This window comes from Periophthalmus magnuspinnatus, chromosome 6 (genome assembly GCF_009829125.3).
Source record: "Periophthalmus magnuspinnatus isolate fPerMag1 chromosome 6, fPerMag1.2.pri, whole genome shotgun sequence".
Lineage (NCBI taxonomy): Eukaryota > Metazoa > Chordata > Actinopteri > Gobiiformes > Gobiidae > Periophthalmus > Periophthalmus magnuspinnatus.
Window position 1 is genome coordinate 4721322 of NC_047131.1, and position 24656 is coordinate 4745977.

At 40.2% G+C, this 24656-nt stretch overlaps 2 protein-coding genes across 2 annotated transcripts in view; both read right to left on the bottom strand.

Annotated features, from left to right (window-relative positions):
• The window catches only part of LOC117372242 (neuronal acetylcholine receptor subunit alpha-7), a 50976-nt gene extending 34079 nt beyond the window's left edge, over positions 1-16897 (bottom strand). The window contains exons 1-3 of the mRNA XM_033968013.2: positions 16835-16897; positions 14794-14933; positions 4055-4099 (exon numbers count right to left, since the gene is read on the bottom strand). Of these exons, the coding sequence (XP_033823904.1) occupies positions 4055-4099; positions 14794-14933; positions 16835-16889 (240 nt within the window). The 5' untranslated portion in view covers positions 16890-16897. The remainder of the gene's footprint in view (positions 1-4054; positions 4100-14793; positions 14934-16834) is intronic.
• A 2574-nt stretch (positions 16898-19471) lies between these two features.
• The window catches only part of spg11 (SPG11 vesicle trafficking associated, spatacsin), a 36868-nt gene continuing 31683 nt past the window's right edge, over positions 19472-24656 (bottom strand). The window contains exons 34-42 of the mRNA XM_055222507.1: positions 24079-24283; positions 23516-23650; positions 22643-22776; positions 22309-22428; positions 21986-22154; positions 21809-21885; positions 21189-21344; positions 20546-20697; positions 19472-19724 (exon numbers count right to left, since the gene is read on the bottom strand). Coding sequence (XP_055078482.1) covers positions 19550-19724; positions 20546-20697; positions 21189-21344; positions 21809-21885; positions 21986-22154; positions 22309-22428; positions 22643-22776; positions 23516-23650; positions 24079-24283 — 1323 coding nt within the window. The 3' untranslated portion in view covers positions 19472-19549. The remainder of the gene's footprint in view (positions 19725-20545; positions 20698-21188; positions 21345-21808; positions 21886-21985; positions 22155-22308; positions 22429-22642; positions 22777-23515; positions 23651-24078; positions 24284-24656) is intronic.

The window sequence follows — 24656 nt, forward strand, 5'->3', positions numbered from 1 at the left end:
CAGGACTAAACCAGAACTAAACCAAGACTTAACCAAGACAAAACCAGGTCTAAACCAGGACTAAACCAGGACTAAACCAGGACTAAACCAGGACTAAACCAAGACTAAACCAGGACTAAACCAGGACTAAACCAAGACTAAACCAGGACTAAACCAGGTCTAAACCAGGACTAAACCAAGACTAAACTAGGACTAAACCAGGACTAAACTAGGACTAAACCAGGACTAAACCAGGACTAAACCAAGACTAAACCAGGACTAAACCAGAACTAAACCAAGACTTAACCAAGACAAAACCAGGTCTAAACCAGGTCTAAAGCAGGACTAAACCAAAACTAAAGCAGGACTAAACCAAGGCTAAACCAGAACTAAACCAGGACTAAACCAGAACCAAACCAGGTCTAAACCAGGTCTAAACCAGGACAAAAGCAGGACAAAACCAGGACTAAACCAGAACTAAACCAGGACTAAACCAGGGCTAAACCAGAACTAAACCAGGATTAAATCGGGGCTAAACCAGAACTAAACCAGGTCTAAACCAGGTCTAAACCAGGTCTAAACCAGGTCTAAACCAGGTCTAAAGCAGGACTAAACCAAAACTAAAGCAGGACTAAACCAAGGCTAAACCAGAACTAAACCAGGACTAAACCAGAACCAAACCAGGTCTAAACCAGGTCTAAACCAGGACAAAAGCAGGACAAAACCAGGACTAAACCAGAACTAAACCAGGACTAAACCAGGGCTAAACCAGAACTAAACCAGGATTAAATCGGGGCTAAACCAGAACTAAACCAGGTCTAAACCAGGTCTAAACCAGGTCTAAACCAGGTCTAAAGCAGGACTAAACCAAAACTAAAGCAGGACTAAACCAAGGCTAAACCAGAACTAAACCAGGACTAAACCAGAACCAAACCAGGTCTAAACCAGGTCTAAACCAGGACAAAAGCAGGACAAAACCAGGACTAAACCAGAACTAAACCAGGACTAAACCAGGGCTAAACCAGAACGAAACCAGGATTAAATCGGGGCTAAACCAGAACTAAACCAGGTCTAAACCAGGTCTAAACCAGGACTAAACCAGGACTAAACCAGGATTAAACCAAGACAAAACCAGAACTAAACCACGACTAAACCAGGCCTAAACCAGAACTAAACCAGGACTAAAATATGGGGAATTAGCGTTTCAATTTTATGCAGCTAAAACCTAGAACAATCTTCCTAAAGATATTTATGTTTTGATTTCTTGTTTTGTGATTTTTATTCTTTCTTATTCTGTGAAGCACTTTGAATTACTTTACGTGTGCATTGTGCTATACAAATAAACCTTCCTTGCCTTATGTCAAAATAATATTACTGGTTTAAGTAATAGTAATTCAGTATAACATCTGATTGTAATAGTCACATTTTTATACAGCGCTTTTCCACATTCAAGGCAATCAAAGTGCTTTACATCAAGGAACCACTCACCTGTTCACACACACATTCATACACACATTCACACACCAGTGCACACAGACACTGGGGGCAAGGTGCATTAAGTGTCTCAATCAAGGACACAATGGCAGCATTCATCTGTGGGAGCTGGAATTGAACCGCCAACCTGTGAGTCAGCGGCTCAACCAATAATGTTTATGTCGAGAGCGGGACTCGAAGTGCAGTTTCATTAAAAAGTTACGTAAATTAAAGTTACATCAGCAGGATAAATGTAATTATAAACACTTCTGCTTTTATCTTATTCCAGATTATATTTCTTCATTAGTAAATAGTTTTTTTGCTCAAGTCTCAACTCAATTAAGATAGTGAAATCAACTCATTTAAAATCACCGCAGCTCGTCCTTCAGTGAGTCTGCACAGAGCGAGACAGCTTCACTCATCCTCAGTGTTATGCCTCTGTCACTTTAGCCTCATGATTTATGCTTTTAACTTATTTCAGTTAATAAATCCAAGAAAGCCACGACTACCCAATCCCAGATAGTCAATTCAACTCAATTTGAACTCAGCGTAGATCATCCTCCTGCGGTGAGCCTGGAGGGAGCGAGATGGCTTCACTCAGTCTGTGTTTTGGCTCTGTCACTTTAGCCTGACACACACAGAGCTATCAGTGACAGTCGGGCGGCCATTTTGTTTGATGTGTGGAGCTTTGGGGAGGCCGGCGGCTGACAGGAGGAGATGAGGGAGCGGTTCAGTTAATAGATTATGACAAAAGGAGAGGAGGCATTCACAGGTTTAAATAGCCACAGAGTAAATACAGAGTGTGTCTTCATTTGATTATAAGACGATCTGCATCCAGGAGTTAAAGGAGGAGATGGAGTTTGTATTGCCCTTGAGACTCTGAGGCCTATATTTTTATCATGTTTTGCCTAGATAGGATTTAAAAGTTTAGTTGAAGCCCCACCGTGTACTTTTTAGGTGGAAAAAAGACTAAAATAAAACCTTTTTTAGTTTGGAAGTTTGAATTGAACTGAAAAAACGAAAAAAACAAAAACTGTCAATGGGCTTGCATTTCCACAAACCTGACTCTTATTTGGTCTGCTTGTCGCCATGGAAATGTTGTTCCTTTGGCAATAATATATAAAATGGCCTGACATGCTTCTATTTCCATGGAGAATGTTCCGAAGTAGCGCTTGAACTTTCTATTTCCACCTCCAGAATGTTACACAGTGTTGCCTTAAAGGCAAATCAAGTACTTCTTTTTTGTTTTTAGCAATAAAAACACCAGTGATTGTTTAAATGCATATGATATCACTTTAATACCATACTGTGGAGCATTTCAAGCAAGTTGCAGGACCTCCACTAGAAAAGTTACATAGTTGAGCTTTAAAGAAGAGATAAACTGCATGATGTTAACGCTTGATATACAGTATAGTCCAACTCAGCGTGTGTTTGTGTCTAAGTCTCTTCTGTTCTACTCAGACTTAAATTTCTTTGCGTTTGGCTCCAACTTTTTAAGCAACTTGAATTCAACTGAGCAAATAATGAAGTGGATACAGAGCCCAGGGACCATCTGCAGATCTGAGCCAGAAACTCAGTCAGGACTTCTCAGCTGGACGAACAGCCAACTGTGCATTAAACTCACTATACCCTCTTAATTCAGCCTCTGTGGTCAGTGACACATTTAATCCTGGCACCTGACCAACGGCACAGTATGTACTCAGATTAATAATCCATGCTCCACAAACTCTCTCTCTCTCTCGCTCTATAGTATAGCCCAGTGCAGCAGCCTGTTCAAAGTGTTATTTTTGAACTGTGGATTGGGTCACATCAAGTCACAGAGAGAACATGCAAACTACAAATTCACCTCAAAATGGTTATGTTCAGGGGTTTACTGAACTGAATGCTTGTCTCCATGGAAGGAAAGCATGCAGCAGATTTCAGTGAAGTAAGATGTAGTAACTGTGATTACAATTATTGTCCTTATAAAAAACTGTGTGATCTAATAATAAAATGATGAGTGCTAGTTCTGCCCCTCAAAAATCTGGAGAAAAGCTGTTTGTCTAAAGCGCACTGCATGAATCAAAAACATTGCAAATAAATGAAATACCTCTGGTTAAATTTTGGCAGTACACAAACATAAGCAATGATTTTGAAATAGATTTTAGTTGATTTCATTTTTGACAGTTATCTCCATCATAATTTCTCTATCAAAACTACACTCTATTATAAATGATCTTGGAACAATACAAATATTAAAACCAGTCAGACATTATTTCAAATTTGAATTAGAAAAAATACTGATTGATAAACTAAATTAATCTACACTAATAAATACTTTTGAATCCAAGAAAATATAACTTGCAATACAAAAAGGCACCTCATGGTTTGGGAATCGAACCCAGGACCATCTCGCCCTCTCACTAGCCACTGCACCAGCATTATGTGTTCTGTTATTGCTGAGATTTCTGCCTGAGATATCGTTCGTCCTTGTGCCAATGTCATCTTTTGAATACAGAGATTTTTTAAACAAAACAGCTGCAAAATTATGCGATCGACTGGAACATCACAAAACAAAAGGCGGCCGTGAAACAGACACAAAAGGACACGAGTCTGGACTCACCAGCTGCAGCCAGATGTTGGTGGTCAGCACTTGGTTCTTCTCATCCTGGAAATAAAAAAACAACATCATATTTTTCATAGGTTTCAGCTTCCTTTTATAACCAACATTTTGAGGATTTTTGTTAATCGCTATGGCAACAGTCCTAATTTTTCATCCCTCTGAAATCCATAGATACAGTATAGATACTAAAGGGCCAGGGCTAGGGTTAGACTTAATTGAGCTTCTTAAAGTTGCACTGTGTCGCTTTTCTGGTGCACAGTTCATTATCACTCGTTGCCATGTGTGCGATTGCGTTTGCTTGAAATGTTCCACAGTATGGAAATAAATTGATCTATTCTGCTTTTATTCATCTACACATCATTAGTTGCTCAACTTCACCCTTGAAAAACATGCATTCTTATTGTGAGTGGGGTCGTGTCTCCACAGATCTGACCTGCATTTCAGGCAATAACAAGCAATAACATCTCCATGGAGACACAATAAGTTGCAGGTCCACAAAAGTTACATAGTGTACCTTTACAAAGGATGTTGCTTCATTAAACCACTAAATTTCAAAATGCATCACAAGCCACAGTCTAGCCGTTCAAAATAAAAGTGAAAAAGTGTGGAATATATGGGCAATGCAATCACATCTCCATGGAGACAAGCAGGTGGCAGACCCTCTGCAAGAAAATTTACATTGTACATCTTTAAAATATATAAAGCATAGTTTGTGCTTTTTATATATAACACATATGGTATGTTTTGAGATGAGCTGTGGTCTCGGAGGAGCAGACAGGTGCAGACAGGAGCAGACAAGAGCAGACAGGTGCAGATAAGAGCAGACAGGTGCAGTCAAGAGCAGACAGGTGCAGACAAGAGCAGACAGGTGCAGACAGGAGCAGACAGGAGCAGACAGGAGCAGACAGGAGCAGACAGGAGCAGACAGGAGGAGACAGGAGCAGACAGGAGCAGACAGGAGGAGACAGGAGCAGACAGGAGGAGACAGGAGCAGACAGGAGCAGACAGGAGGAGACAGGAGCAGACAGGAGCAGACAGGAGGAGACAGGAGCAGACAGAAGCAGACAGGAGGAGACAGGAGCAGACAGAAGCAGACAGAAGCAGACAGGAGCAGACAGAAGCAGACAGGAGGAGACAGGAGCAGACAGAAGCAAACAGGTGCAGAGTGATCAGACAGGTGCAGGCAAGAGAAGACAGGAGCAGACGGGAACAGAAAAAAACAGACAGGTGCTGTCAAGACCAGACAGGTGCAGATGGAAGCAGACATGAGCAGGCAAGAGCAGACAGGAGCAGACGGGTGCAGACAGGTGCAGACAGGAGCCAGTCCAGTGCACAGTTTAAATGAGTCTAGCAGATGGCAGCGATCCAGCGCAGAAGAGGCTGAATAAGAAGCAGAGTCAGTTTGATGAATGTGCTCTTGCTAATGGGCACGCAGGTAGTGGAGCGAAGAGGAGATTAAACTACAGACATGTAGCTTGGAAGAAGGATCAGAGGGTAAAAAAGGTAAATATTATAAAGGGTTAATAAATGAGTCTGTTATAGATGAAAAGTAAGGGAAGGAACTGATGTCTGAGAGGAGAGAATGAGAAGCAGATAGAGGTCGTATAGATTTATATTTATACATGATGCAGGGCTATGATGCTGTAAGTTCCAATATAATAAAAAAAATCCCATTTGAAACACATGAAAGAACTAAACTGTGAAATAATGGATTCTTTAAAGATGCACCATGTAACTTTTCTATTGGGGTGTCTGCCATGTGTTAGACTCAATCTAGAATCTAGAATGAGTGACATTTGAATGTTTATCCACTGATCTGAAGGTTGGCAGTTTGATTCCCACTGCTATTGTTGACCAAGATACAGTTCAGATCTATTTTCTTGCAATAACATCGCTAATAGAATAAAATGATAATGCCATACTGTGCAAAATTCCAGGAAAAAAATAAAATCGCTATTGAAAAAGTATTAATTGCACAGTCTTAATTATGGATTATTAATGTAATGTTTTATTGGTTTGCTGCCAATATTAAATGAGTTGAGTCTAAATGTGAGGTGTCATTTTGGCTCCTGACATCTTTATTACTTATGGAGGAACATGGCCTAGATATTAAAGATTTGGTCTGCCAATACCTCATTAATACATTTTGCATGGGCCAGCAACAAAATTAAAAGAAATACTTGATAGGTCCTACTTATCAATCTCAAAATATTGTCAGACTCAATACACGATGAGTTAGTCTAAACTCTACAAAAAAAAAAAAAAAAGATGATACTGGCAAGGGGCTAGGATAAAACCCATACCGATGAATCTCCACTAAGATTTGGATTGCGATCTACTCTATCACCTCTACCCCCTCCTCCCCTTCTTTTCCACTATTCATTTGTCTCTCTTCCCTCCCCAATCGCTCCTCTCCTTTCTCCCCCCCTTCTCTCCCTCTCTCTCTCTGTCTCTCCTCTCCCTCCCTCTCTCCTCCTCCCTTTCTCTCTGTCTCTCCTCTGCCTCCCTCCTCTCTCTCTCTCTTGCTGTCTCTCCTCTCCCTCCCTCTCTCCAACCCCCTTCTCTCCGCTCTCTCTCTCTTCTCCCTCCCTCCTCTCTCTCTCTAGCTGTCTCTCCTCTCCCTCCCTCTCTCTCTCCGACCCCCTTCGCTCCTCTCTCACTCTCTCTCCCTCGTCTCATCTGCCTCCTCCCTCTCTCCCTTTCTTTCTCTCCCCCTCCCTCCCTCTCTCCTCCCCCCTTCCCTCCTCTCTTCCCCCGTCTCTCCTCTCCCTCCCTCCTCTCTACCTGTTTCTCTCTGTCTCTCTTCTCCCTCTCTCTCTCCTCTCCCTTCCTCTTTCTCTCTCCTCTCTCTCTCTCTCTGTCTCTTCTCTCCTTGCGAGGTCCCCTCCCCTCAGAGAGACCAGGAGTCTAACCCACAACCTCCTCACAGACCGGAGGAGACGGGACGACCACAGGGAGAACATGCACACTCCCCTCAGAGAGACTGTGTGACTGTGAGGGATAAGGATTTATGAACTGCAATAGTTGTGAAGAGCCTCCAATTGGATATAAAATTCCAATTTGAACAGACAAGACTGAGAACAAATACAAAATGCCAATGCCATTAACTCCAAATGAGACCCTGTGGCCATTTACACAGACAGGGATGATTGTCAGCACCAAAAACATTTCTATATGATCTGAAACTCGATGTGGGCAGAGCACAGTACAGCAGAGCCCAGCGGAGGAGTGCAACAGGGAGGTTCAAACGCTCACAGCTCTCTATTCCACTCAAGTCACTGTTCTCAGACTCATTCAGAACATGTCCAACACTTCTGACCTCTGCCCCCAACCCCTCTCTCCCCTCTCTCTGCCTCTCCTTGCTCCTTTCATACTCTCTCTCTATCTCTCCATTCTCTTTTCCCTCTCCTCTTCCTTCCTGTAGCCAATTCGCTCTTTACTCTCCCCCTTGTTTCTCCCTTCTCTCATTTCTCTTTCCATCTAACTCGCTCTCTACTCCAACTCTTTCTATCTATCGAACCCCTACTTCTCTTCCTTCTTTCTCTCCTCTCTCAGTTCACCTTCTCGTCTCTCCTCCAGCACCACGCCCCTTGTTCCTCCTCCTCTTTATCTCTCCACTCCCTCCCTCTCCTCTTCCTTCTCTTTTCCCTGCAATTTTTCTCTCCTCTTTTGCTTCTCTCGCTACTTCTCTCTCTATTTCCGCCTGTCCCTACTCCAACTCTTTCTCTTGTCTCCATCACTCTCTCCTCTTTTTTCCCTCTTTATCTCTCCACTCCACTCCCCTCCCCGTCTCATCTCATTCTTTCCTTATCCTACCCCATTCCCTCTCTCCTTATCGCACTCTTCTCTCAACCTTCCATTCACTTTTCCTTTCTCTCTCCCCCCCTTCTCTTTCTCTCTCCTCTCTCAATCCATCTCTTTACTCTGTCACCCCTACCCCCTCCTCCCCTTCTCTTCCTCCACTCATTTGTCTCTCTTCTTTTCCCATTCAATCGCTCCTCTCTCCTTTCTCATTCCCCCTTTTTCCTTTCTTTCTGTCTCTCCTCCCCCCTTCCAGCCTCTCTCTCTCACGCTCTCCGTCTCTCCTTCCCCCTTCCCTCCTCTCTGTCTCTCCCCATCCTCTAACTCTTTCTCCCTCTCTCCAACTGTCTGTCTCTCCTCTCCCTCCTCTCTCTCTGTCTCCCCCCTCTAACTCTTTCTCCCTCTCTCCAACTGTGTATCTCTCCTCTCCCTCCTCTCTCTCTGTCTCCCCCCTCTAACTCTTTCTCCCTTTCTCTCACTCTCTGTATCTCTCTTTTCCCTCCTCTCTCTCCCTCCCTCTCCTCTCTCCCTCCCTCTCCCTCCTCTCTCCCTCCTCTCTCTCTCCCTGTCTCTCCTGCTCTCCCTGTCTCTCCTCTCTCCCTCCCTTCTCCTCTCTCCCTCCCTCCTCTCTCTCTCCCTGTCTCTCCTCTCCCTCCCTCCTCTCTCTGTCTCTCCTCTCTCCCTCGCTCCTCTCTCTGTCTCTCCTCTCTCCCTCCCTCCTCTCTCTCTCCCTGTCTCTCCTGCTCTCCCTGTCTCTCCTCTCTCCCTCCCTCCTCTCTCTGTCTCTCCTCTCTCTCCCTCCTCCTCTCTCTAGCTCTCTCTGTCTCTCCTCTCCCTCCCTCTCTCTCCTCCTCACTCTCTCTCCCTCCTCCTCTCCCTCCTCCTCTCCCTCCTTCTCTCTCTTGTTTATACTGGCCCAGTCTGAACTCCCTCTGGTCTTAACTAACCTCAGGTCGTTGCAGTGCCCTCTCCAGACAGCAGGAGGCAGTCTCATGCAGTATTCATGAGTCCAGTCTGACACATCACATCAGTCTGAACGCATTTCATCACTTTTGATTTTCTGTCACTGTTTTTTGCTCAGAAAAAAAATCTTACTTTAAAGTAATATTCCTGAAGTACAAGTACAAAATAGTGGTCCAATAGTAGACCAACACTAGCTCAGTTGGCAGTCGAGTGTTTGTACACTGATCCACAGGTTGGTGGTGTGATTCCAGCACACACAAATACTGCCATTGTGTCCTTGGGCAAGACACTTAAAACTTAACCACTTAACCTCGCCTTGTCTGTGTATACTGCTGTGTGAGTGGGGGCGTGGTTCTTTAAAGCGGAAAAATGCTATATAAAAATTTGACCATTTGCCAAGAAATTATTCAAGTAAGAGTAAAAAAGTATTTGGAAAAACAACATTTTTCTCTCCTCTTTTACTTCGCACCAATTCTCTCTCCTCTGTCTCCTTACTCCAACTCTTTCTACCTTTCTCACCCTCCTTTCTATCTCTCTACGCCTCTTTATTCCTCCACTCTCTCCCTCTTCACTCACTTTCTACTCTCTCTTCTCTCAGAAATTCTCTTTCCTCTAAACTCCACCACTCCCAACTAACTCACTCTGTGCGCCCTCCTCTGCCGCGGTGCGTAAATCCTCTTAATCCTAATGAAACAATTTGTCGACTAATTAAAAACAGTGGTTGGCCAAGACACATCTCACTGATTAATTGGCTAAAAGACCAAAGGACGACAAAAATGACAAGCTACAAAAAGTATCACAAGTACTTTAACTCTACTCCCTCCTTGAGCCTGATAACACTGTGATACCCTGGATGTTTGTAGGACATGGATCAGAAATACAAATTGGATAAAGCTTTTTCTCAATTTGAAATGTATTCTTCTACTGGTCAGTGTGGTCACTGTGGTCAGTGTGGTCACATGGTGCGTTAAAGGTTCGATTATCTACACGCAGCATTGATCATGTGTATTTATGATCGAGCCCTGAGGGTTGGTGGTTTGTAGTCCATCAATAATCCAAAAGAAGAAGAAGAAGAAGCTCTGGTGCCTGATTGTATCACAGATAGATAGATTTTTTAAGGTGAAAAGTTATTTTGGGGATGTCTCATGGCAAAGTTTACAAGTACCAAGAGAAAACTTCCTTGTCACAGTCTGATTTAGTCAGATCTCAGACACTAAGCTGGTCTGGAGCTTGTTAAAACTCGGATGAGAGACGCTGAGAATACCAGGTGTCACAGTGGAACCAGGGGCAAAAACGTGTCAGGGATCAAAGTGTTGCATTCACATAGACTGGCAGGCTCCTCCTGTCAGTCTGTCCTAGGGCAGCTGTAGCGAGTGAAGTGAATGAATAATGCATGAAACTGTAAACTGACTTTGCACTAAGCACTATATACAGTTGAAGTTTACATACGCTACTGATGGATTCAAAATATATATTCAAGTATATTATGTTATCTCACTGTTCATTTTAAAGGTACTGTAATGTAATGTCCACTCTTTATTTAGTCATTATATTCAACTATGTAAACTATGTAATCTGCACTAATGTTTGTTCTTGAGACAAAATAATCTCTCTTGTCTTCTCTTCTCTTTTGAACTCTAATATAGGTTGTGAACATATCAGCTACATAAAAGACACACATGCATTTTTTTTACTATCTGATATAATATGAAACAATCCTCTCATTATTCTGGCATTTAGCAAATAGAAATAATTTAGATAATCCTAATTGACCTAAAACAGGAAAAGTTTAATCTGATTTCATGTCACACAGTATATAGTGTATGTAAACTTCTGGTTTCAAGTGTCATCATCATCATCATCATCATCATCATCATCATCATCATCATCATCATCATCATCATCATCATCATCATCATCATCATCATTATTATTATTATTATTATTATTATTATTAGTAGTAGTAGTAGTAGTAGTAGTAGTAGTAGTAGTAGTAGTAGTAGTAGTAGTAGTAGTAGTAGTAGTAGTAGTAGTAGTAGTAGTAGTATTAATAATAATAATAATATTAATAATAATAATAATTTTATTTATTTATTTAGTAGGACAATGTACAATTACATTAAGCACAATGGCAGAGATGCTTGTACCAGATTCTAGCTTTACAGTTAATTTCCATCTATAGTCCTCAGGAGGAGGGGTCAACATTAAGATTTACGTACACACACACACACACACACACACACACACACACACATACACAATACAATTTAAAATGCAAACCTGTCCATGTAGCAACTTCCAATTAACATCCATACCCATATACCGTAATCTTATTCACACTCACCCTTCTGTGTTTAGTAGTAAGCAGAACACAGCTCGTAACACATTCAGATGAATACTTTCATTCACATCTTACAACCATATTATTATTATTAATCTAAAATCAGCAGCTCCCAACTGACAACTCCAGTGAACCTTGTGCACTGAACCCACAAGAACCTGACAAATAGCCACATTTCTGAAAACCTAGAAAAGAAAAAAACATTAAAAAAATCTGTTAAAACAAAAGTCTGACAATATGTTTTCTTGTGGGTTTGAAAAATCTTGTGACATTTGCTGTAATCTATAATTAATCTCGTTGACATTAATCTCTTTTACTCACCGTTTTAATTCTGACATTGTTCACTATTACACAATGGAATAAATCTTTTTTGGCTGCTTGTCAAATAATTTTTCATGGCCTCGAAGAAAACGTAACATTTGCAGACTTGTCCTTGTCTCTTCCAGTTTGCGTCTTGCATACTAAAACCCGGCTATTGTACAAAACAGCTGTCTGCTCTGGAGTTTGACAAATGAAAGTAGACTTATTATTACAGAACGCTATGGGACATTGGCTCTGCAGATTAAGGTCTGTTCATTTCTCACTGTGTTGGAGCCATTTGGACCTTTTCTTATGCAGTTTCAGATAATCAACTGTTCATAGAAAGTGTTCTTCAGGGGTGTAAACCAGCTCCAGTTTGATGGACGACGCAATTGTAATTAAAAACTCTGTCACTATTCCTGTTATGAAGTGATAAAACTGAAATATTACAACGTTTCAAGAGCCAAGTCAATCGTTTTTAATGGTTCTGGTGCTGGATTTCATCGCGTATGTCTGAATTTCGTTCCAGAACAGACACTTTTATACTTTACGAAGATGTCTGTCACAGTCTGGTCACTGCTGAGTTTAGATTGACAGGTGGATTAGCCAATCAGGAACACGCATGGGCCCAGACACGATCGCTTGTGAGGAAAAACACATCAGAGGGGATTGAAAAACAAATTCTGAATGAACAATGAGGTGTTCATTAGAGCTGGACCATTTGGGACAAAAATAGATTTTTACTCTGCACAATCAATCCCAAATTTTCAACTCAATTAAAAAACAAACAGACAAATGACTTTATAATGAGGTCCATGAATATTTCCAACAATGACTTTTTTAAATTAACCTCATCTTAAGCCATAAATGATCGTGCCTTTTAACTAAGAGTGGGATGAAACACAAAGCCGACAATACGAGACACGAGTTTGGACCCACGACCATGAAACAAGATGAGATTTCGACATCATTTATAATAGATCCATTGTGTGATCCAGTTTACAATTTGAGCCTCACCATTTTTTAGTTATTGCATTAAACATTTTTTGTCATCATGGTAGAATTGCTTTTTGGGAACCTTATAGTTTTTCAAAATGTAACACACCGGCATTAACCTTTGTCGTGTCCAATCAAAATGCAGATATATAGGGAAAAATCTCACAACATAAGTTTGTCGACGCATGAGGAAAGTGAATTCTGATTCCTTCAAACGACATGTTTTTACTGAGCCACAAGTTTATCGTTGATCATCTAAAAATAATTCGATCAGTATTAAGCCCGTCATGATAACATATTTTGCAGTACCGTATATATTGCTGAAGTAATAAAGACAATAAATGATAATATTGAAACAAATTTACACAAAAACTGTTCTAAATGTACAATGTTGTTAAAAAAAATAAAAACACAAACGGCAACACTTAAGTAGTTAGTTTGTGTCTATAATGAGTCATAGAAGTTCATAATTCAATTTTGGTACAGAAAAATAAACAAAAATTTCTCACTAGTGCAAAAAAAATTCCCCGTGATAAATATGTGATCGTTCCATCATCTTATACTGAACGATAAGTCGATGTAGCATTTATCGTCACAGGCCTAATCATAATTCAGTTAAATATATACAGAGTGTGTTGTATAACTTCCACTGTGTGTATTGTCAGACGTTGCACTGTGACAGGACGCATCGTTACACTTTATGTCCTGGGCTTGTTTTTGCACTCATCCCTCCATCACAAACACACACTTATCAGGGGACATCAGCTGTTTAGGCGCGCTCTCTCGTTTGGTTTACGCTTCAGAGGTCTGATCTCTAAAGTAAAGGTCTGAACTTGGTGATGTTTAGTCAACAAATTATCGAAAAAAGTTATTTTGTAACTTTTCACACAAGTACCGCAGGAGGAGACGTGTCGAGAAATCAAGACTAAAGCCATGCTAACAAAACAACAACAAAAGTCAATTAAATGTAATGTAATAATAGAAACTGGTCCAGGTCAGAGGTCAAACTGACACGCCACATCTCTAAACAGTTACACACATCAGATTTGTCTTTATTGTTGAAAAAAGGAAAGGCTGAGTGACATTTTTGAAGCCTACATGTATTTACCTTTAGTCTGAATTTTTGGAGTAAGTACAGAGCAGTGGGCTGGGATAGGGGGTAGGTGAAAACAGACATTTTCTGAGCACTCAAGCCGCAAATGTAAGACAATGCAAGGTTACGCACGGTTAAAACACAACTTAGAGTACGCTAAGGATAAGGAAATACATGTTTAAATGCTCATAAATGTTGATTTTACACACTCTGTCCCCTTCTATATCTACATGTTATAGGAGCAGTAAGGGTGAGTATGGCAAAAAATTATTATCACGATTTTCTTGGGGCCAAATAACAATTTTGATTTGATCACAATTCATGTAAACTTTGTATTTTTGCTTGTAAGTGGCAAAAAAGTCATCTGCTTCTCACCGTGATTGGTTCAGTTCATCAGAGCCATGAAGAAGCTGCTCAGTAAGAGACACGGGAGGGTAACGGTGTCTGTCATTCAGAGAAAACGTGGCTGTGTCCGAATGTCCGCACTGTTCTCTACTTAGGGTCACGCCATTTTTAGTGGTGTCTGAATGACCAGCAGGTGAAAATGTAGTGCACTTCAAATTTCCCACAATGCACCTTGAAAAGTGGTGTCCAGCACATGACACGAGACACAAGAGTTGGAAAAATAACAACGAACGGCAACGGGTCTTTAACTGGACACAACACGACTGAAAGAAGCAGATAAAAGCATTTGGTTGAGCCGTTAAAAAAGTGATAATTTGCAGCTTGTATGATGATTATTACTCCATAAATACTTGCCAGTGCAATTTGATCATTATTTATGACAGAAATCAAGTTTTATCAAAGTTTATACGTTTTTCCATCCAGACGCAGAGTCAAGTGAGCCAAAAGTAGTGAGCTGTATGTCCGAATCGCTCTGTGAATAAGTGCACTGTGGAGTCTGCAAAAGAGTGAGGGGCTGTGTAGTGAGGGAGGGTAGGAAATGTAAAAAAAAATAAAATAAAAAGAAGAAGAAGAAGAAGCTTGGATGAGCAGGAAAGAAAACGTGTTCACTCCTGCAAGTTTTTGTCCAGTTGACAGATTTAACATTTTTCTTTTACTATGGATCATAACTGGACTGTGGGATTACACAGACATAGTGAGTGAGGGGTTAGGGGCTGGGGTGGACACAGCCTTAGTGACTCACGATATGACGATTTTACCAAAATAGCAGATTCTCACAGAGATCAAATCACAATTCAATTTTTATGACCATATGGTCCAGTCCTGGCAGCAGGGACTCACCACGTCCATGATCTGCAGCAGACTGAAGCTGAAGTGAACTGTGAGGCTATGGGAGTCGTTGTACACAGGCCGCTCCAGAGGGTTGTAGTTCTTCATCAGGTCTCTGTACAGTCTGCGCTGGTGCAAGCCCTGCAGAGAAACTACACACACAGGAAACACAGGGTTATGAGGTAAGGTTCATTTCTATTGAACATTTATTTAAAGGGCTCATGTTACACTATATTCTGCTCTATATTGCAATGTTTCCTCATCAAACAGACCTGGAGTGGTGTTTTGTTTCATTCACACATGTTTAACTCGCAAACCTTGCAGATTTATATTGAGTTCTTCTCTCAAACAGAAAACACTCTATTCCACCTAGTGATGTCATCATGTGGTAACACAGGAAGTGCTCCACTGTGTTTTTAAACTCTATACACTAGAATCTTCACTAGAATCATTTGGATAATTTCAGCCTGGGAATTTCCAATCTCTACTGAACAAAAGGTAAAAGGAGCTGTGAACTTGAAAACTACCACTTCATGACATCACAGGGTGGAACAGAGCATTTTGAGCTTTGGAGATGTAGACAGACTAATAATAAAGTGTAACTCAAACATGTGGGAATGAAACAAAACACAACACAACTCCAGGTCTGTTTTTAAGGTGGTAACAATATTTTAACATGGCTAAAAACTCAAACGAGTCAATTCTGCGTAATGTAAAACTTTTAAACCAGGAAAGTCCCATTGAGACTTTCCTCCAAAGATCAGACAATACATCAATATTAATTTAGACAATTGCAAGGATTTGTCAACAAAAACTGTTACAAACCATAGATCTTTTCCCAAATATTTTAACATAGATTTAAACTCCTCTATTGGAACCAGTTTCTTTCAGTTTCCAGTCCTTTTTAAAAATGCTTCCAGGAGGTCTGTGCAGAATACTGAAATGCTCCTCCACCAGTGTCTGTGTGAACACTCAGCACAGACAGTAGCACTGACTCTGGAGATCACAAAGAACACTGCCCATCTGCTCTTTGTTGAACGTGCGCAGCTATGGAGCGACCACACACAGAACACTCTTGTAATTAAACACTTTCTTGTCCCTGTAGAGAAATGTGTCCTCTGCATTTGACCCATCCCTTTAATGCCACTGAACACAGGCCCGTCAGGAGCAGTGGACCCATCTCCACATTTTGAGCTGATGACATTTAGCTGGAGGATTTCACCTAATGTACATGTTCTGAGTTGATGAGGGAAACTGGAGCGCGCAGAAGAAACGCAGAAACATGCAAACTCCACACAGAAAGGCCCAGCACGTTGTCTCCATGGAGATTGCGATTGCTGGAATATCCACATTACGGCATTAAAGTTATCACCATAGACATAGGTGTTTTTTGTTTGTTTTTTGTTCTTTTTTCTCGGCACGGCCATAACATTTCAGTGAGAAAAGTGCCAGACCACCCACAAGAAAAGTTACACAGTGCAAATCAACGTAAACACTGGCAGGCTTGTTACCGTCAGTCTACCCCAGGGCAGCTGTGGCTTTGCAAACACCGTACAACCACTAAGAATCGACCAAATCATTATGAGAAGATCTATGAGAGACTTGTAAACTGCACCGCAAAAGTAACTCAGTATTATTATGTGAATTAGCATCTTATATTAATGTTACACTGTACAGTTGGCAGCATGGACAAATGTGATCCAACACCAGCACAAACAAGTTTAATGCCATTGTGTGGAATATTATAATCCTGGCAAAGCAATACCCATGGAGACAAGCAGCTGGTGGACATCCATTAAGTCAATAACATGTCCACAGTTACAGTATTGTTCATTTCTAAAGTTCAGACTTGTAAACTAATGCAATCCATGGAAAGTTTATAGTTCATAAAACAGGCAGTTCCACAAAGACAGAACATTCAACTAGAACCACTCATGCACATTGACACATACTGAAATCACACGTTACAGGTAATCAGCTGAAGGTAAAGAAGTGTCACAGTTGTCATGTTCTAAGCCTGTCTGAGAGAAAACATGCTGCAGAAGTCAAGTACCGTGCAGGAGGCAGCAGAGCGTCAAAACGTGCCGCGTAAAAACCCGAGTGTCCATCCTCACGCACGAGCCGAGCGCATGTGGCCCACCTCAGAGTCCACGAGCAAAAACAGGAGCGGAGAGAGAAGAGGGGAGAGAAGAGGGGAGGAGAGAAAGGAAGAGAGAAAGGAAGAGAGACCGCCCACTCATCTGTATTCAAGAGCGAAGTGCCACACTCCCACATGAGGCGCATTTCACTGTGGATCATATTGCACTTTGTCATGAAATATCAAAAAAATGAATTCACAAATGTTGAATCTGATCATTTATATCAGTGACAAGACCCTAGAAATCATTATGTTACAACAGAAATCTAAATTTTAGCAATATTCATTTGAGCTGCCCCCCCTATAGATTAAATATTATTGGCCTATAGAATATTGTGATGTCCTTTGAAACTCAGCAACTCAGATGTGTGTTATCATCATCATCATCATCATCATCATCATCATCATCATCATCATCATCATCATCATCATCATCATCATCATCATCATCATCATCATCATCATCATCATCATCATCATCAACAACAACAACAACAACAACAACAACAACAACAACAACAACAACAACAACAACAACAACAACAACAACAACAACAACAACAACAACAACAACAACAACAACAACAACAACAACAACAACAACAACTTATTGCCTTTAAACTAATGCATAAAATTGACCCTACAAATCAATTTATGCTAAAATGTATTTAAAAAATGAATCTTAACTGCACTTTAAAAAAAAAAAAAATTAATAAAGAATACCCTGAAATGATAAGTCTTTTTTGGAACGACTGCTTAAAATTTATAAAAGACCATATTAATCCTAACTTTTTACTAAAATTTCAGCGTATCATTTGGTGTACATGATAAGAAATAAAATAAGGCAATTAATGTAATTATTATATTTGGCATACTTGTTTATCCTGTTTTAATTAAGCAATTACAATCCTACCTGTCTACTATTTCCAAAAGCTTAAAGAAAAAAGCCATATTGACACATGAAGGTTCTTTATCTTTGAACATCTTTGTACAATATAACAGTATAACTGTTTAAGCTTTTTTTTTTCTTTCCCCCTGACATTTTTTTTGTTATAATATTCATCTTATCATTATAACTATGATAAAAAAGAAAATAAATAAAAAGCTGTATTATATTCTACACCGTACACTATAACACACCTCACCATAGCCTATAATACACCTCACCGTACTCTATGGTGAGGTGTATTATAGTCTATGGTGAAATAGTTTACTTAATTTCCCTCTAAATCAGTTTATCCTCTTCAGTTCCACTTGTCTTGAGCTTCAGGTTCATGATGAGGAGAGAAGAGCTAATAATGTTCAACGTCTTCTCAGTCAGTGTAAATATTGAAAAAGAAGTTAAATTATGTTTTACAAAAGCTTCACAAAGTGGTGCCATGACTCAACCCCAAACACATGATTGTAGTCAGCAGAAATGACTTAAACCAGATTAATATGACAAGTTTATACGATTAAATATTTGTGGATCATACATTGAATATTTCTTCCAAAAACAGTGAATCTCCCAGAGTTAAACAGACCCCTGTCCTCCATCTGAACTCATGACGTCTCAACACAAAATAGATGGTAATGGTAACATCGATGAAACATCTAACTCGTGTCGTTTTTGTGTATTTTTTCATTTTCAATAATTATCCAAACCATATTTTGTTCCAATATAGTTCCCGTATCAATTTGTTTGTATTGATTTTGCTGACAGCTCAGTCACCTCTGCAGTCACAGCTGCTCTTTAGAACACTTTGTTTTCCAAATACAAAACTCTTGTGACATTTTATCAATACCTGTCCCGTATCAGATGCCCTCCCATTGTCACGGTTGTCATGGCAAATTAAATGGGGGGCAGTGGATTCTACCTTCACTGTCAGAAAGAACAACCAAAGAAAGAAATGTCCAAACTTTCTGAGGGGGCCATGTAAGGATGTTCTGATCATGAGTTATTGCTTGTTACCTTCTTCCCTCAGTGAACATGCAGACATTTACCATTTTTAATTCATTTATAAAGAAAAATCTGAGCAGAAATAAACCCGTTCTGCTGGGGCACATGCTTCAGGCTTCTTTGTGCACACAGACACATCTAGTGCTGAAACCAGTTTATGACAAAGTATGTTTTTGTAAGTTTAAAATTCTATATATATTTCATTAAAACATGATAGTTATTTAAAAATATATATTTATTATTATACCTGTGTGTACTATACTTACTCCAAAACAAGTCATGTGCTGCAAGGTTTTATGCCTGAGACAGAGCAGGAATTATATCAAAATGCGTCAACAACAATGTGTGAACAACTCATCAATTAATGGGAAAAAAGTAATGAAAAAAATAAGCAAAATGATCATTGTACAGCCCCACTTGGTCGTACTTAGCAGCAACTACTACCATTTAGTGATGATGTTTTTGTTCATTAATTACATATTATTCTAGTGTTGAATCTTATAGAAGATAAGATTCAACATTTTGGGCCTTTATTGCACATTATTATTACTACTAACTACTGCCATCTAGTGCCTCGAAAAGCCTATTACAAGAACCCACAGGTTTATATTATGTGCATTTATTAGATTTGATTAGAAGACATTATTTTTGTACATTATTTGAAACAGTAACATTACAGAGGGTCACAGTGTTCATCTGGCCATCCTGTCGTGCAGGTAGCCCGCTGTGCTCTTGTCCTGGAGCAGAGCCTGAGTGATATCAAACAGCTTCTGTTCATAGGCCAGTTTATATCGACTGTACACGTCCTCACAGTGAGACAGCAGCTTCTTTACATTGGCTGAGGAGGAACTAGGAGCCCCGTCCAACCTGCAACACATGGACATAAATCATTTAAAAAAAAGATTAAATGGTAAAATGAATAACTAATGTATGGAATCATTGTATGTGATGGACATTTATGGGTGAATGTGTCTTTTGCTTTAGAGAAGTGCTGTATAAATAAACTGTATACGGTTATTTTATTTCAAACTTTGTGTGACGGTACCTATTTACCAAATTTGTGTAAACTTATTTTACCATTTTACATTTTTTTGCTACTACTTCTTTCTACTGTTTTTAAGACAGTTTATTTAAGTATTGTGTCCAAGTAATTTCTTCCTTGTTTGGCTTGATAACATTTATATAAGTCTAAATTTGACAACAACAAGAAAAAAATGACAAAAGTAAGTAAAGGCTAGAACTCAAATTAGTGATAGTATTTGAATTATTTAAAGACTTTCAGGTAGTTAAGTCAAATTTGCTTAGCCTGGAATGTCCCACAGTATGTCTTTAAAGTTAATCTTGCATTTATTCAATTGTAAAAAAGTACTGTGAAAAATATACAAAATGGCTGTAAGTGGAGATGCCTCGGCATAAATCTCACCTGTAACTTTCTCAAGTGGCTTTGCCAGGTTTAATGCCATACCGAGGAAAATTCCAGTATGGCAAAGCAATAGTAACTCCATAGAGACAAGCAGATAACCCTCAATCATAAACGTTACATAATACACCCTTAACACTGGTAACTTCGGTAACATTGTCAGTCCACTGTTCACTCTCTCATTCATTCAACAGTGTTTCTCCAAACCAACGTGTTTTTGGATAATGTACAGCCAACAGCACAAATGTACAGTTGTATAAAGTCTTACTTTTTGAAGATCTCCTCAAACAGAGCGGTGGAGAGGGGTCTGTGACGTTTGAACTCCTCCAGATAAACAAAGTCCCCCTTCAGGACCACCCTCTGGAACAGGACCTCTGCCCAGTCCGGACTGTAGCTGTACGCCTCCGACAGCACAAACACCTGTGTGCACCACAATGGAGACTTCAAGTAAATTTGTTACTCAAGACTCAAAAGACATGAATGTACATAAATCTTGCTCATATTTAGTGAAATAAATAGTATAGAGTCCTGTAGTTTACTAGGGATGGAACAATGCCATAAAAATACTAGTCTCTGTGCAGAACAATCTTAATTTGCCCATCTTGCTGCTTAAATGTAGGCTTCATAACAAAAAATGCAACTTTTATTGTTGAAAATGGCTGCAGGACATTGTTGAATCCTAAATGTGGCACCTGGAGTTTGCATTTTTTGAGTACTCAAGCCTCAAATTCAGAGTAATACAGAACCACACAGATATGCAATGAATCCACTCTAATTCTAAGCTACTAATGATTAAAAGCTCAAAAGTCAATTTTGTATATTATTTTCTTTAAGTTATGCATAGATCTCATCTTGTTCTTGCTGCATTCCTCTTTGTTTACTCCTGTTTTCTGTGATAATAACGTGTGTACCTGGTAACATCGTGGCAGTGCTATGGCCGCTCTGAGCAGTTCTGCTGGCTTCAGGTTGATGATTTTCAAATCTGGTCCCTGTTTAATGAAGTGCAGCTGCAGAGCCACAAGTTTAGCCATTTTGACACAGCGAGTGGCCTGGCGAACACACGAGTCCTGGAGACACAACACAGATATTTGAGATACAACAAAGAGACATTATATTAACAATCCAATTAAACTGACCACAGACAGGTTTGGGAATATTTTAGTTTGAATTATTTTTTTAACAATATAAACAGAATTAGTTTATCTTAAATGGTTTGAAGTTAAGATGAACTTTGCTTATTCCTCACTTTGTTACATCATTCCCAAAATCCTAACTATGCACCATGATGAGTTTATAAGCCCTTTTCACAACAGCTAGCACGCTAACACTAACACGCTTACTTCCTTGTTGGTGATTTAAAACTCTTTCTAATTAGATGCAGACAGTACACAGCTGTCTCATTTTGAGCCCAAGAGCTGCTTATAATACAACAGATCTGTGCTGGGGCAAATTATTGTCTATTTAGTGACTTTAGACCTGGTTTAGTTCTATTTTAATGATTAGCTCTTTGAAAATTTTGGACATATTTTACCTTAGCGTAGCTTTCTGCAGCATCCTTCAGTAAACCCTGAACTTTCTCCAATGAACTCTTCAAATCTGGAGTCACAACTGGGAACACAAACCAACACATTACATTTCATTCTTATATTATATATTTGATTATTATGTAGTTGTGCAATAAAATAACAACACATGTTTTGAGTCTGACCCCAGTCCTGGCTCTCGATCATCTTGAGCAGAGTGCGAGCCGCCATCTCGTGGTTCTCTCCGATCTCTCGCCTCATACTGAAACACAGCGCCACCATGTTGTGCTTCTCACTGTCGCCCGGGAGACAGCGCTTCAGGTAATCTAGCAAGGCCGTCTTCAGGCTCGAGCTCTGAGAGAGGAGAGAGGATTTTAACAATTTAATACATATACATTTAAGATAAAACAAAAACGTGCATAATAAAGAAAAAAAAAAGATACTGAAAAAGTACAGTATCGGGTCATCGTTATACATATTTACAGACAAAATAGTTTTTCTCCCTCACCTGTCCTCTGTCTGTGTCCATCTTCTTCCTCAGTAACATCTCAAAGCGGTGGTTCTGGTGAAGCAGGTCGAAGATGTAAGTCATTTCATTGTAGCGGCCGATTCCTGTCAACAGACGCACCTAAAACACAAAGAAAATATTGTTATATATGAGCTGGGAACAAGGTCAAATTATATACAATCATCATTGTAATCATCATCATCATACAGAACAACAACCGATTAATGGACTAAACGACTAAAGGCCGACAGCCCCAGTAGACGGGACTGAGCTCCATTAAAATAAGTACTTCTAATGTAAGGTCATGTCTGCAGCGTCTGTCCCTAGTCCTCACCAGCAGCCCGTAGTGCTCTCCTGATGCCAGGTGAGAGTGGCTGAGGTGTCGCGCTGCCTGCAGCACACGCACGATCCCCTCCATGTGACAGGTCAGGCTGAAGCAGTCATGAGCCACGATCAGGAGCTCCACAACTACAGCAGATAGAGAGCAGAGGATGCATGTATGTACAAATCAATTTATGTTTTTGTCCGTCGAAGGGTTAAGCATTATTTGGGCTATAACTATCATATTCATGATTTAGTTTCATTTTAGACCATGTTAGGATAAGTCTACTCTGCACGTTCTAGGCCTGTGGTTCCCAAACTGGTGTGGACACACCCATGGGTGCCCGGAATAACCTATAGGGTAAAAGAGATACTAAAAATGCTATCTTTTAAAAGTTTAAGCAGATCCACATAATGAAAATTATTTTTTAAAGTTTGCACAAGCGTTGATGTAATAAATATTTAAACAATTAGATAATGTGTGATGTGTGCAGGGTCCACAGTCATTTTGTTTAATGTGAGTTGGAATAGGAGGCATATAAAAAGACTCGGGGGGTTCTAAGAGGATGGGGGAAACTAAAGTACCCAGATAAGGGAAGAACATACAAACTCACTTTTTCTTAAAACCCTCTCTACCATCTAAAGAACACCATCCCTACTGTGTAGCATGGGGGTGTTTTTCTGCACATGGGACAGGACGACTGCACTGTATTAAGGAGAGGATGACCAGGGCCATGTATTGTGAGATTTTGGGGAACAACCTCCTTCCCTCAGTTAGAGCATTGAAGATGGGTTGTGGCTGGGTCTTCCAACACGACAATGACCCGAAGCACACAGCCAGGATAACCAAGGAGTGGCTCCATAAGAAGAAGAATACTAGACTTACTGCAGTTGAGATCTCTGAGTGGGACAGAGGTGACATGCTCCAGGAGCTTGGTTCCCACCAGGTTTGGGTCTTCACACAGTTTGAGGAGCTGCATCAGAGAGTCCCTCCCCTCTGACGGCCGGAACACCTGCCGCTCTGAAAGACAAGCAAACACAGACTCAGAGAAAATCATAGCTGTTATAAACAGAAAAAGCACCGAGGAGAACGATACTGACACAGACAAATATTGCAATATAAAATGAATAAGCTCATTTGTCAAACTCAAGATCACAGTGTTTGTGCTTAGATTCTGCAGAAATCCACAACTCCACCTTAATTAGCTTTAATAAAGCATGAAGAAAGAAAGAAATTGTTTACAACGAAAGTTTCAAGCTGAGTAACTACTTAACTAAAGGCTTAGGAGTTGGGGTTAAGGTGTAAGATGTGCAATATTACCACCTGTCAATTGTGCCCATTCTAACTCCAGACATGTCTTTGTAAAGCACGAGAAAAGCTTGTATTTTTATCTTGCCAAGCACTCCCACCCTTACAGATTACTTGTATTGATCTGTGCCCTCTCTTACCAGGCTGCAGCTCTTGAGTAGAGGTGAGCAGAGAGTTTACCAGAGCAGTGGACACGAGTTGAGCCACAGCCTCAGAGGACAGTCCCTGAGCTCTGATAAAGGCCTGAGCTCTCCTGAAGCGCTCCGGCTGCTCACCACCCAACAGCTTCTCCAGGACACACAGAGGCTCCTCACTGCAGACCTGAGCAAATGAACACTGCAGCTCCTGCACACAAGGACACATACAAAACACTGGAGGATACTCATTTAGAAATCCTCTTCATGGGTTTCAGTTTGCTGTTATATACCAAATTCAAAGGATATATTATTTTGTTTTAAATTGTTAATCACTGTATAAACAGTTCTAATTTTTATCATTCTGAAATCCATGGATATTATTCATTATTCAGGTGTTTTTAAAACATTATTCAGGTACTTTAAAAGCAGCTCTGCTTGTGAACAAGTCTCTCCATGGCCAACACCAAAGTACATGTCCGACATGTTAGAGCCACGTGAACCATCTCACACTCTGAGGACTTCAGGGACCGGCCTCCTGCTGGTGCCATAGTCAGGACTAAACCCGGGACTAAACCCGGGAC